This window comes from Sinocyclocheilus grahami, unplaced genomic scaffold, assembly GCF_001515645.1.
Source record: "Sinocyclocheilus grahami isolate Dianchi unplaced genomic scaffold, SAMN03320097.WGS_v1.1 scaffold1745.1, whole genome shotgun sequence".
NCBI classification, from domain to species: Eukaryota; Metazoa; Chordata; class Actinopteri; order Cypriniformes; family Cyprinidae; genus Sinocyclocheilus; species Sinocyclocheilus grahami.
Genome location: NW_015506924.1, coordinates 98,702 through 113,905, shown reverse-complemented (window position 1 = coordinate 113,905; position 15,204 = coordinate 98,702). Strand labels below are relative to the sequence as shown.

At 37.6% G+C, this 15,204-nt stretch overlaps 1 protein-coding gene across 2 annotated transcripts in view; it reads right to left on the bottom strand.

Moving 5' to 3' along the window:
- The window catches only part of LOC107572397 (SH2 domain-containing adapter protein F-like), a 110,980-nt gene that overhangs the window by 11,860 nt on the left and 83,916 nt on the right, over positions 1-15,204 (bottom strand). The window contains exon 4 of one of the 2 annotated variants that reach the window (XM_016258833.1): positions 7,886-7,996. The exons of the other annotated variant lie outside the window; for it this stretch is intronic. Within the exon in view, the coding sequence (XP_016114319.1) occupies positions 7,886-7,996 (111 nt within the window). The remainder of the gene's footprint in view (positions 1-7,885; positions 7,997-15,204) is intronic. 2 annotated transcript variants of the gene reach the window in all.

Sequence of the window (15,204 nt, the reverse complement as noted above, 5' to 3'; positions counted from 1 at the left end):
ACTCACTCACACACACTCACACACACACACACACACACACACTCTTCCAGCACTACCAGCAGAGCCTCCTCTCTCAGTCCCTCTGTGTCTTTGTAGTGTGTGTGTGTGTGTGTGTGTGTGTGTGTTCTCGTGTCTCTGTATCTCCGTCTCACTGTAAGAGTGTAATTACGGAGAATCTCATCTGTGACGCACAGGCTCTTTACAGCATCAAAGATCAATTAAACAGAGTCTCTCGTATCAGAGTTTATTACAGTAAAGCGCTCAGCAGATGGAGCAGTTCACAGCCTCACACTGTGTGGAGCAAAGAGTTATGGGTAAAACAAAAAAAACCTTTTAATGAGTTACCTCTCTTTTCTTTTTTTTTAAATCACATCAAGATTTTAGATGTTAAAATGATATGCAAGTATAAGTCTATATTAATGTGCTGGAGGTCAGACTGCAGGACACTTATACTGTGTGCTTTATAGATCCTTTATGTTCTCAGTGAATGATGTATAGTGCTGTTGTGTCTGCTGCCACTAGAGGCCAGTACGACTGTCGACAAACACCTGAAGCAGTCTGACTGAAGCATAAACACTCATAACCTCAGGCTGTACAAAAACAATCTTTCATTATTTCACAATCCAATTCTCACACAATGCTTACAAACACGACTGTATGAAGTCATAGTTCATCATAATCATCATTAATATATTAGCATCAAGTTTGGGGTCAGTAAAATTGTTTATTTGCCAACTGTTGGCAAATAAATGTAACATTGATAATAATCAATCAATCAAGCATATTATACTGATTTCTGAAGATCATGTGACACTGAAGACTGGAGGAATGATGCTGAAAACCTTTTTTTTTTTTATATTACTGACTCCCCAAAAACCTGTGTACAGTAGTGTGTATAAGTTTTATTTATTTATTTTTGCATTAAGAAATGAAACTTTTGATATTTTATTAAATACTGCAAAGTTATAATTGTCCGATTCCATTTCAAGCATCCACTGCATTACCATGCTACTGAATTATTACCATATTCATGTATCATGAAAAAGTACCACGTTTCTATCATGTGTCCAGTAAAATCATAACAGTGCATGATTAGAAAGTAACATGGTACTGTAATGTAAGCACATTCACTCAATCAAACCAGGTTATGCTGCATACATATGTATAACCAGGACGCATCAAATGCATGCCAATGAGCATTACAAAATATTCAAATGAATAAAACAGCTTGTGCTTGAATATTAGTGGGGATAATTAGCATTATGATCATGCAATAATGCTGATGCAGCTCTGTGTGTGTGTGTGTGTGTGCATGTGTGTGTGTGTGAGTGTGTGTGCGTGAGTGTGTGTGTGCATTAGTGTGTGTGTGAGTGTGTGTGTGTGTGAGTGAGTGTGTGTGCGTGAGTGTGTGTGTGCATTAGTGTGTGTGTGAGTGTGTGTGTGTGTGAGTGAGTGTGTGTGCGTGAGTGTGTGTGTGCATTAGTGTGTGTGTGAGTGTGTGTGTGTGTGAGTGAGTGTGTGTGCGTGAGTGTGTGTGTGCATTAGTGTGTGTGTGAGTGTGTGTGTGTGTGAGTGAGTGTGTGTGCGTGAGTGTGTGTGTGCATTAGTGTGTGTGTGAGTGTGTGTGTGTGTGAGTGAGTGTGTGTGCGTGAGTGTGTGTGTGCATTAGTGTGTGTGTGAGTGTGTGTGTGTGTGAGTGAGTGTGTGTGCGTGAGTGTGTGTGTGCATTAGTGTGTGTGTGAGTGTGTGTGTGTGTGAGTGAGTGTGTGTGCGTGAGTGTGTGTGTGTGCATTAGTGTGTGTGAGTGTGTGTGTGTGTGTGTGTGTGTGCGTGAGTGTGTGTGTGTGCATTAGTGTGTGTGAGTGTGTGTGTGTGTGTGTGTGTGTGTGAGTGTGTGTGTGTGTATTAGTGTGTGTGAGTGTGTGTGTGTGTGTGTGTGTGTGTGAGTGTGTGTGTGTGTATTAGTGTGTGTGAGTGTGTGTGTGTGTGTGTGTGTGTGTGAGTGTGTGTGTGTGTATTAGTGTGTGTGAGTGTGTGTGTGTGTGTGTGTGTGTGTGAGTGTGTGTGTGTGTATTAGTGTGTGTGAGTGTGTGTGTGTGTGTGTGTGTGTGTGAGTGTGTGTGTGTGTATTAGTGTGTGTGAGTGTGTGTGTGTGTGTGTGTGTGTGTGAGTGTGTGTGTGTGTATTAGTGTGTGTGAGTGTGTGTGTGTGTGTGTGTGTGTGTGAGTGTGTGTGTGTGTATTAGTGTGTGTGAGTGTGTGTGTGTGTGTGTGTGTGTGTGAGTGTGTGTGTGTGTATTAGTGTGTGTGAGTGTGTGTGTGTGTGTGTGTGTGTGTGAGTGTGTGTGTGTGTATTAGTGTGTGTGAGTGTGTGTGTGTGTGTGTGTGTGTGTGAGTGTGTGTGTGTGTATTAGTGTGTGTGAGTGTGTGTGTGTGTGTGTGTGTGTGTGAGTGTGTGTGTGTGTATTAGTGTGTGTGAGTGTGTGTGTGTGTGTGTGTGTGTGCGTGAGTGTGTGTGTGTATTAGTGTGTGCCGGTGTCTGTGTGTTTGCATATTGCATGAGTGTGAGATGGAATGTCATAATTTTTGTTTACCGTTGGCATATACTGTACGTCAGCGGAGAAACGATCTGTTACCATGGAAACCTGCCATGCAAAGCTGCTTGGCGCCTCTCGAGCCGATCATAACTGTCAAACGACAATCTGACGCTCTTCAGAGAAGAGTGTGTTACAGAGAGATGAAGGAGAAAAGCTTCATAAACACACAGTGAACCTACAGCAGTGCGGTCATAACACGGCCCGGCTGTGACCCCAGCATCTGTGACTGTAACCGTGACGACGGCACATCCAATCAGCATTGAGTCATGAGTCTGACATCACTGAGCGCACAGAGACTCTTCGACCTTGTCATGTCTAATAGACTGAGCACTGACGGTAAAGCAGCCGTTCAAACACACACATTTACACAAAGCACATAAAAGCCATACTCAATCTCAGCAACATGAGTGACGGTAACCGTTGGCAACGCCGTGTGGGCGTGTCCTGTGATTCAAAGTTGAGAGAAAGTTAACTATGCAAATGAGCAACAATGTGATGGCCTACTATTGTGTCTAAAATTACAATTAAAAAAATAAATGTGTTGTTTTGAGTGCTGGAGTGAATTTTTAATAAATATAAAAAACAATTATTTTAATTTAATCAAACAAAGTGTGGCACAATAGTTTTACTGTTTGAATTAAAATATGGTCCACACACACACACACACACACACACACAAACACAAACACAAACACGCGCACACACACACACACACACACACAGAAACACGGGCAAATTCATTCGTCTTTTGTTTCTTCCCTTCATTAAACCCCAGGAATACAGTCCATGTGTTTGACAAAGGCAGAGAAAAGCAGGCCTCGCGGGCTAAACCCCACAGTCACACTCGCATAATGAAATCTACATCGCTTTTAATTCTATTATTTCATATTCTACAGAGACATGAGGCAGATATGAGCCCAGAGGAAAGGACCGGAAAGCAGCAACAATTAATTCAGGCGCCAAAACAAAAGAAGCGCCGGCTTTTCTCGGTGCAAACAAAAGAGTTTGACGATATTTATATGCAAATTTAATTTCCGGCCCATCAAGTAGCTGCAAAAATTAAAATCTCGTTAGATTGATGCGGCAGGTTGTCAGGTGCTATATAGCTCTGAACAAAGCAGCACCGCCTACATCTGACTGTTGTATTTAATTAATGACTAAAAATTATAAAATGAATAAATATGACATCTAAATGTAAATGTTTTTTATATTTTTAGTTCTCATTTTAATTTTAGTTAGATTTTTTACTCATTTTGTTATGCGCGTTTGTAATTTCCATAAATTTTTGTTCTGCTTAAATATGACTAGTTAGTAGTTTTAGTGATTCTACTTAAACTTATTTCAGTTTCAAGATCTTCGAGATTCATCTAATATTTACATTTTTATTTCAACTAACAACAATAAATGCAATTTTTAAATGCTGTTGTTTTTAGATATTAATATTTAGATTTTATTTTATTTCAATTGTAGTTTTATTTCAGTTGACGTTTTTACGTAAATATTTCATTTAATATTCATAATTTTATTTCATTTCAGCTTTATTTAAATTAACAGAACGCTTTGAATAGTTTTAGTGCTTTCAGATACGGTAACACTTAGGGACCAATTCTCACTATTAACTAGTTGCTCATTAGCATGTCTATAATTAACATATAATCCTTTAGAAGATGCTTTTATCCAAAGCGACTTAGAAGCAATCAAAACCAAAAGAAGAGCAATAATATGCAAGTGCTATGATAAGTCTTGTACAGTACACATAGCGAGGTTTATATATATATATAACTTTTTTACAGTGTACATTTTATTTCCTTTCAGCTTTCTTTAAATTATTAAAAAAAGTTTAGTTATTACTGTTCAGGTATAGTTTAATTTCTGTTTCAGGTCTAGTTCAGTTTAAATTTACATTTAATATTTTTTCCAGCTTTATTTAAATGAACAATAATGTTACTATTGTAAGTGTTTTAGTAGTCTGGGGATCTGCACTTGAGCTTGTGCAGACAGCATTACTCCGTGTATTTCCCTGATCTCTGTGATACAACTCTTTAACCTGTTTATTCCTGCGATCGTTTTACGGTTAATTTCTGGAGGAACGGATCGATCCAGGTTCATTTACAGTGCTCAGATCCACACGCAGAAACACCGCTCACACATAAATCTGGATCTCCAGCGCGCTCACCGGTGACACGCAACACCACTTTCAAGCATTCTTTGCTTTTATGGCGACACGTGAGCGTAAGCTTTCCAGATCACGCCTGCAATGGAAACATGAATCCTAGTCATCTGATCTGAACATCTGTAATCTCTACGGGACCAGTGTTGGGGTAACGCGAGTTACGTAATCAGATTACTTTTTCCAAGTAACTAGTAAAGTAACACATTACTTTTTAATTTAAAGAGAATATCTGAGTTACTTTTTCGAAATAAGTAATGCAAGTTACTTTTTTTTCCAATTTATTGACTGTCGGCTCTCCTGTCTCCATGATGAGAAATCAGAAGATGTTACTGTAGTTCTAAATAAATATGAATATGCATTAATTCATCTCACTCACACACACAGATTCAGTATTCCTCAAAATGAATAAAAATAATGCAACTCAGAATATGACGCAAACCTGCCATATTTAAATGTTAAACAACACAAATATGCTTTATGTATTCAATCCCGTTCTATTTGCTTCTGAGCTCTGATGATCCGGTTCAGCCGTACTAATAAGCACTAATTACTCCAGACACACATTTGTGTCTTTGTTTATTGCTGAAGTGTGTTGAAATGTCTTCTTCTGCGTTCTACTGTACTTTCCCTTCAGCCTGAGGCGGATTCATTTCACTTTTGGCGTGAAAAAGCTTTTATATTTGCCAAAAATATAATTTTTTTATTTTAAGAACAAACAAGCAAGCCCTGTCCGGATTTAAAAAGTAACGCAAAAGTAACGTAACGCATTACTTTCCATAAAATGGCACAATACAACCTCAACAGAGGAAGTCAAATACACAGATACAAGTTTACATTATTCATGAAAATGGAATAAAACACTGAATTTATAAAGTAATCGAGGGACTATTCAAAAAATACTACTACTACTACTACTAATAATACAAATAAAAACAACAAATAAATAAATAAATAAAACAAAACAGATTTAATATACTTTAACAGTTAATATACTTAATCAGGATAATGAACACTTTATTTCTGGCTCAGAATAAAATTTAAATGGTAAAATGTTATGTGTTTTATATATATATATATATATAAACAGGGTGCCCACATCTAATAAATTCAATAAAATGTCTAATACATTTCCCAGGATTTTCCAATGCCTTTCCAAGTGTTGCTGTATTTTTGAAGCACTTTGCATTGACAAAAATTACTTTCTAGTCAATTTTTGAGAAAACATACCCCCCTCCCAAAATAAATAAATAAATCAATAAATAAATTACGACAGTCCTGGAAATCACCATTTCAAAATGTTCTGATATTTCCAGGAATTACATACACACTAAACATATACTTAATCAGGATAATGAACACTTTATTTCTGGCTCAGAATAAAATTTAAATGGTAAAATGTTATGTGTTTTATATATATATATATATATAAACAGGGTGCCCACATCTAATAAATTCAATAAAATGTCTAATACATTTCCCAGGATTTTCCAATGCCTTTCCAAGTGTTGCTGTATTTTTGAAGCACTTTGCATTGACAAAAATTACTTTCTAGTCAATTTTTGAGAAAACATACCCCCCTCCCAAAATAAATAAATAAATCAATCAATAAATAAATTACGACAGTCCTGGAAATCACCATTTCAAAATGTTCTGATATTTCCAGGAATTACATACACACTAAATATTATTTCATAACAAGAAGAAGAAGAAAATCTGTTCATTTCCGTCTCAGAACAGAAGAGGAGGAAGAAGAAGAAACTGAAAGAGTTTTAAATGAAAAACAAAAGCACAGACATATAAAGTCACACTGTGAAATTAAATGTGACATTCTGAGATATAAAGTCATTTAGGAGAAATAAAGCAGCAATTAGGAGAAATAAAGTCACATTGTGATACTGTATATGAAACCGCTTATATACAAAGATACAAAGCTTAAGACTCAACAAAACTATCCATTTGCTCTTCATTTAGTCTCATTATAGATCAGGAGAAACAACTGAGATGTTCAGAGGTTTGATTAGTGATGTCTCTTTCCTACAGACTCCGAGATCTGCGCAGAGGTGTAAAGTATAATAAGGAGTAAATCTAACTAATTACTGTATTTCAGTATCTCTTCAGATACTTTGTAGTTTTACTGAGTACCAAAGATATTAGCTAATTTTACTCTCTACTTCGCTACATTTTTGAATGAGTGTCTGTACTCTTTACTCCACTGCATTTCTAATGAGTGTTGCAGTTACACATTACATTTTGCATGACATCTAGCTTTTCTGCAGCAGTTTATTTGTGCTACAAAAGACATGATACTGCCTGCTACAGGTCTGCGAATGTACTGCATCTTGTGCGTTTTGCCCTTACTCACCCAAACTGGTCAACAAGGCTACTTCATGTGAACGCGAGCTCCTCAGCAAGTAGTTGTGAATCACAGGTGTTTTATAAATGAGACGACGACATCAGCTCTTTCTTGTTTTTGTTACATGCTCTCTGTGCCTTGTCTTGGGCTTTTATGTCACTTCTGTCTCCCGTGGTGTTTGTAGTCAGTTTGTATCTGATCTGTATATATATATATATATATCCCTAGTGTTTCTTTAGTTCCTTGTGAGTTGTTGAATGTAATGTTTGCCCGTCATTCTGTTCTTTGTTCCCTTTGGCTTATTGTTTGTTCTAGTTTTGCCATTAAATCCCTGCTCATAGACCCTTAGCTCTGCCTGTTTTCTCCAGCTTCTCCACTACGTTACAGTTTTTCACTGTCTCTTTGTCTAATGCATCTTTGAGCCTATATTTATTCTAAGTAAAATACTTAAGTACCGTTAAAACCAGATACTCCAACCTCCGGTTTCACAGACAAGGCTTAAGCCTAGTCCCAGACTAAAATGCAAGTCTGAGCTGTTTCAACTGAAAGAAACTTGCACCGACTGATCTTAAAATATATCAGTGCCTTTGTTTTGTCTCAAGATGGACACCAGTAATGTGTTTTGTTTCTAAGGCAAGTTTATAAAAATCACTTGAATGTCCTAATTGAACTATCCTGGCTTAGTCTAAGCCCTGTCTGTGGAGACCTTTACTGGAGTGTTTGCTGGGGGTCTGGAGGACGTGATGGATGAGGCTGGACCCACCGTGCTGGAGCTGGTCTCCCGGAGAAGACGGAGCCTCCATCAGAGGAGGACTGGAGGTGAGCTGCCCGACCGGAGGAGGCCACGGCAGATCCTTAATGACTTTAATCTCTACTGCAGACAGAACCAGAGAACAGGAGACAGAGAGAGAGAGAGGAGGGGAGGAGAGACGGAGACAGGAGCGTCAGTGAAGGCAGGATCAGGTCCGCAGGGCAAACAGTCACAGACAGGAAACAGGAAACAGGAAACAGGAAGGAACCAGGAAACAAACAGTGATGGAGAGCATTCAGGATTCTGCCTGTCAAACACAAACACCTACAGACCTCAGGATTCACCCTAGAAAACCACTGCACCACATCTGATTTCGTAACACTTTATTTCGATAGTCCACTTTAGACATTCTACTAACAGTAAGTAACTCTGCAACTACATGTCAACTAGCAGTCATTAGAGTATTAGTAGACTGTCTGCTTAATATCTTCTAACACTTTATTTTGATGGGTCCACAACATACGGACTATGAGAAATTTTACAAGTATATGTCAACTTATTCTACTAACCCTAAACCTAACCTAAGTCTACTCTGAGAGCTAGTAGACATGTAGTTGCAAATCAATGAGAATTAGTTGACATGTAGTTGCAAAGTTACTTATAGTTAGTAGAATGTCTAAAGTGGACTATCAAAATAAAGTGTAACCCTGATTTCTTTTAACTTTCACACAATCTCCTCATCTCTTCTGTCGTCTGATTGATAGTTTAGAGTTTTTTATCCGGCAATTGTATCCTTTTAGTGTAATTGCACAAACATCCAGTGTCTCTGCTGTCAGATCTTGACTGGTTTTGATCAAGTAAAGGTCAGAATAACTGCAGTAATATCTCCAGATGAACACTTACTGGACTGAAGCAGCTCAGCTTTACTTGATTCTCCATCAATCATGTTTTAGAGTCTCAAATCTGATCCTCAGGATCTTTTGAGGAGCGTTTGTTTCCAGCAGCTTTACTTTCACTGTTCCTCAGCGGAGGAATGATCTTCACAAGCCTCCAGAACATCTCACATCTTCTGAGGAGCCTTTATTTCTTCAGCTCTCAATCACTGCATTATATGTTTGGAGCATTTCAGTCTCATCTCACTGAGACAGATTACTGGAGATATAGAGACGACTGATCTTTAGATCATTTTATGTCAGTGTCTGCTCTACTGTTATAAAGAGCTCACTGATTTACAGTACAAGCATCAGAATATCATCACCTGCACTAAACTGAGAGGTTTTATTTTCTCCATAGTCTCACTATATCAGACTATATGAGCCATAAAAGCCTGAAGATCAAATATGAGACACAAAAAAGTACATATGCAAACCCTTTCTTAGTTTTTTTAGAATGCAACAAGTCGACTCCTAGGAAAGACAGTCAGAAGTCTGTGGGATTCAGATGATTTTTTTTCCCAGATTACACGGTTCATTAGGAGTACACACACACTGTAGCACCTCCGTATTCTGCTTTCATTACAGACGTGTCAGATCGTGTCTGGTGTGTTATTCAAAGACAATAAACGGTGTCTCCTACAGCATGAAGCAATGCACTTTCCTCTTTCTCTCTCTATTAATGCAGCTTTGCTGGATGTAATCGTGCCCAGGCGCACCCATCCGGTGACAGCAAATCTATTCTCAGGAACATCCCACTCATTTACCAGAGAAGCGCATCCATATCACAACAGCACTGAGAGCGTATGAGGCTCTGCTGGTTTTACACCCTTTGGGCTGCATTTCTGGGTAAATAGTGTTATAATATTAACTAGAAATTAAATTGCACATTTAACAGAGTGAAAGACAGGCAGACCAAAGTCACAAAGCTCTCGTCTAGAGATGTGAAAACCCTTCATCCAGCTGCTCATACATTCACAATTACAAAAAAAGAATCCAAGGCACATTAAAAGTGCCTAAAACTCTAGGTGAGTGTGTCACCTAAAGGCCTAAATGCATCATTTGCAGAGTTTTAGGCACTTTTAATGTTTATTGAGATGGCCAGAATGTGAATAAAGGCTTTTTAACTTTATTTGGACCAGAAGAAGTGCTTTGGATTCTTTTTTTTTTGTAATAGTTGCTTCAAACCCAAACAAAGAGCACCTTCTGGGATTACTTCACAACGTCCTTAATCAGCAAGTAGCGCTTCAAGATGTGTGCTGTTTATCTCTGAGAAGCTGCTTTGAAACAAACTGTACAGTATAAAATGCTATAGAAATAAATGGGACATGATAACTAAAAAAATGTCTGAAAATAAAATTACAAAGCCTTCCACTAATATTGGCACCCTTGGTAAATATGAGCAATGAATATAGTTGAGCTTCACAAAATAGAAAGTGGCTGTAAGAAAAGAGCTAAAGCATTGAAAATCCCCATCTCCACCATCAGGGCAATAATTAAGAGGTTCCAATCAACTAAAGATGTTACAGATGTTACAGTAATTGGGTGCCAATAATTGTGGTCAACATGAACTAGAGAAAGCATTTATTTCACAACGAGATTTCCCCCCACTTTAAATGTTTTTACGTCAATGATAGGCTACAATTTAGTGAATTTTTTGAATGAAAGATTAAAAGGATAAACAATGCAGATTTATTTTCACAGCCGCCTTTGCTCATATTTACCAAGTGTGCCAATATGAGTGGAGGGCACTGTATATAACATTTTGACCAAATAAATTAAAAACACTGAAAACTTAATTCAATCATTTTAAATGCTACAAGTGAACTTAGGCATCACAACACGACATAAATGGATATTCATTCTGAGATTTGCTAAAGGTTAAAAGTTAATTTAACAGTGTTATTAAACTATTGGTGTTTTTAAAGATTCGTTTAAGTGAGTTTTCACTGTTGACAAACGCGCATGAACCATTAAATATCCCATATTGACTGATACTCATAAATGTAAAATATATTTGGTAACACTTAAAGCTTTTATGTGTAATGCATTATAAAGCTATTCATAATGTATGTTGTAATGCATTATATATTTTCATAAACAATTGTAGCCAAAGTTAACATGCATTATAACATTTTGTCATGTGGTTTAATGCATTATACCTTCTAAATGCATTGATTTCATTTGAACTGACAGTAACAATGAATTGATAAGTGTTATAATCCATTATAACTGTAGTTACAATTATTCATGAGAGCATGCAATGCATTATAGGTGCATTACAAAGTATAATCAATGCATTAAAAAGTATTTTATAATGTATTATATATAACGATTTAAGTAAAGTGTTATCATATATTTTACCAACATATTGTGCATTTCCATAAAGCACACAAAAATAACACTGAAGGACAGAAATGACAGGAAATGGAACTGTTTCATGTTATTACCATGTTATTACCATGTTAGGTCACCGTACTAAGAACTGAGGTACAGTTTGGTTCTTTTTTCAGCATAGCTTGACATGTATTTAACTATTTTAACTTCAGTAGACATACATGTGGCTGTGGTGTCTGTGTGTGAACATCTTTGTGATTATTAATAAAACACAAATTAAATATCTCATACTGACTGATACTGATAAATTAAAAATGTATTTTTCCAACATATTGCGCATCCCCATAAAGCAATCAAAAACAACACAGGAAACTGAACTATTACTGTGTTATTACCATGTTATTAATATTGTAGTGCAAGGTACTTTGTCTGTACTATGTCCACATTTGACTATAATTTATCTTCAGTAGACAGAAACATGACTGCAGCGCCGAGTGTATTTGTGCCACAGTGCATCGCTGCAGCTTCCCGCATCTCGACTCTTCCCAGTGACCGCTTCTGTCCATGAATTAACTCTGCAGTGCCAGTTAATTAAAAACAGCACAGAGCGAGTCGGTGTACACTGGGAGTTAGAAATGAGACGTCGCCGTCACTTAAGCTCCGCGTCTATTTATTAATGAAACAAGCAGCAAATCCCTTCATTCTGCTTTCCGTGCATCTTCCCCCTGACAGAAACAGCTCGACCCAAAGCAAACAGCACACACAAACAAAAGCTCCTCCGGACGGATACAAGCCACGGCTCTGAAATACAAAGCAAACGCACTTGTGATTCATTTGGCATCGGATGCTTTCAGCGCTTGACGGGCGAACGACCCTGTTTGTCGACTGCACTGTCAGGCGTTTTTACGAGCCGATAAACGCACTCGGTTATGAACTCACCCTTGTTTTTGACTCCCGAGTGCTCCACGTGAGCAACTCCTAGATAAAACATTAACCCTTGAATGCATACCTCGGGTCTTTAGCGACCCGGGACATAATTCACTACACTTTCCCTCCTTCATTGTTTTAAAGTTAGGCATGAACTTTCACTCTTAAAATAAAGCGATGCCATAAAATAACCATTTTTGGTTCCACAAAGAACCATTCAGTGAAAGGTTATTTAAAGAACCATGAGAGCATGCAATGCATTATAGGTGCATTACAAAGTATAATCAATGCATTAAAAAGTATTTTATAATGTATTATATATAACGATTTAAGTAAAGTGTTATCATATATTTTACCAACATATTGTGCATTTCCATAAAGCACACAAAAATAACACTGAAGGACAGAAATGACAGGAAATGGAACTGTTTCATGTTATTACCATGTTATTACCATGTTAGGTCACCGTACTAAGAACTGAGGTACAGTTTGGTTCTTTTTTCAGCATAGCTTGACATGTATTTAACTATTTTAACTTCAGTAGACATACATGTGGCTGTGGTGTCTGTGTGTGAACATCTTTGTGATTATTAATAAAACACAAATTAAATATCTCATACTGACTGATACTGATAAATTAAAAATGTATTTTTCCAACATATTGCGCATCCCCATAAAGCAATCAAAAACAACACAGGAAACTGAACTATTACTGTGTTATTACCATGTTATTAATATTGTAGTGCAAGGTACTTTGTCTGTACTATGTCCACATTTGACTATAATTTATCTTCAGTAGACAGAAACATGACTGCAGCGCCGAGTGTATTTGTGCCACAGTGCATCGCTGCAGCTTCCCGCATCTCGACTCTTCCCAGTGACCGCTTCTGTCCATGAATTAACTCTGCAGTGCCAGTTAATTAAAAACAGCACAGAGCGAGTCGGTGTACACTGGGAGTTAGAAATGAGACGTCGCCGTCACTTAAGCTCCGCGTCTATTTATTAATGAAACAAGCAGCAAATCCCTTCATTCTGCTTTCCGTGCATCTTCCCCCTGACAGAAACAGCTCGACCCAAAGCAAACAGCACACACAAACAAAAGCTCCTCCGGACGGATACAAGCCACGGCTCTGAAATACAAAGCAAACGCACTTGTGATTCATTTGGCATCGGATGCTTTCAGCGCTTGACGGGCGAACGACCCTGTTTGTCGACTGCACTGTCAGGCGTTTTTACGAGCCGATAAACGCACTCGGTTATGAACTCACCCTTGTTTTTGACTCCCGAGTGCTCCACGTGAGCAACTCCTAGATAAAACATTAACCCTTGAATGCATACCTCGGGTCTTTAGCGACCCGGGACATAATTCACTACACTTTCCCTCCTTCATTGTTTTAAAGTTAGGCATGAACTTTCACTCTTAAAATAAAGCGATGCCATAAAATAACCATTTTTGGTTCCACAAAGAACCATTCAGTGAAAGGTTATTTAAAGAACCATCTCTTTCTTACCTTTTTTGTAATCTGAAGAACTTTCTTTCGCCACAAATAACTTTTTGTGAAACAGAAAGGTTCTTCAGATGTTAAAGGTTCTTTATGGAACCATTTAGACAAAAAGGTTCTTCTATGGCATCGTGAAGCAATCAAACTCAACAAAAGAGCAATGATACGCAAGTGCTATAACAAGTCTCGGTTAGCTTAATGGAGATATATAATAAATAAAAAGAAAACAGATAGAACAGAAAAAGAATAGAGAAGCTAGTGTTAGTTTTGTTTTTTTAAGAAAACAAGCAGTTTGTAAATGAATAGAGCGCAAGTCTAAAAGGGGCACTTTTTTTTAAAGAATAGAATTGGAATATAGAGTGCTAGAGTCAGAGGGTCAAATAAAGATGGAATAGATGTGTTTTTAGCTGATTCTTGAGGATGGCTAAGGACTTAGCTGCTCATTATAAACAATATAAGAAGAAAAAAAACAATAAAATATAAAAGAATGGCTGTTTTCTGATTACTTTTTCGTAAAAAGTGTATAGGGTCGCTAGAGACGCGAGGTATGTAAATGTGTAAGCATATTTTTCCTGCGCAACTATATTTACATACCTGATGACTCAATACTGCAATGCATCTTTATTCCTCGAGGTGGCACTGTTTAATACACAATAATGACGTGATGATTCCCTCATAATTACCACAGGCATAAAACAAAATAATATCAATAAAATATTGATTTTGAAGTCATTGAAAACGATAGTTTTGAGAATGTGGTTGAGATCGTGAATATGAGGCAGATGCTGAATGTAATGGGGAAGTGCGCTCTGACAGCGATGGTGAAATCATCTGCTCAAATCGAACCCTTCTAAGATTCAAAAGGTAACGAAGTATGCTTTATTTTATTCTTCTGTAATTGTTCTTAAAATATCAAGAGAGCTTTCACTGAACGGAGCCGATCTAGTGAGGTCAGCCTCTTTGGCAGCTCATATAATAGCTTCCTCCGCGGCGGATGAAGTGAAGGCCTGCCAGCAGCCTGATTAAAGAGCTCATTCTCATTGGGTGACGCAGATTAGCGTGTAATTGTTTTGGGAGAGCAGAGCTTCGCCTCTTGTGTCTGTAGGAAGGCAGAAGTGAATTTGCACCGGACGCAGCCACCGAGATAAGATGAATTGTGTATATGTGACCCTGGAGCACAAAACCAGTCTTAAGGGTCAAATTTTCGAAATTGAGATTTATACACCATCTGAAAGCTGAATAATTAAGCTTTCCATTGATGTATGGTTTGTTACACTCTCAGAAAAAAAGGTACAAAAGCTGTCACTGGGGCGGTACCTTTTCAAAAGGCACACCTTTGTACCTAAAGTGTACATATTAGTACCTAAAAGGTACAAAAGTGTACCTTTTGAAAAGGTACCACCCCAGTGACAGCTTTTGTACCTTTTTTTCTGAGAGTGTAGGATAGGACAATATTTGGCTTGAGATGCAACTATTTGAAAATCTGGAATCTGAGGGAGCAAAAAAATCTAAATATTGAGAAAATCATCTTTAAAGTTGTTCAAATGAAGTTCTTAGCAATGCATATTACTAATCAAACATTAAGTTTTGATATATTTATGGTAGGAGATTTACTAAATATCTTCAAGGAACA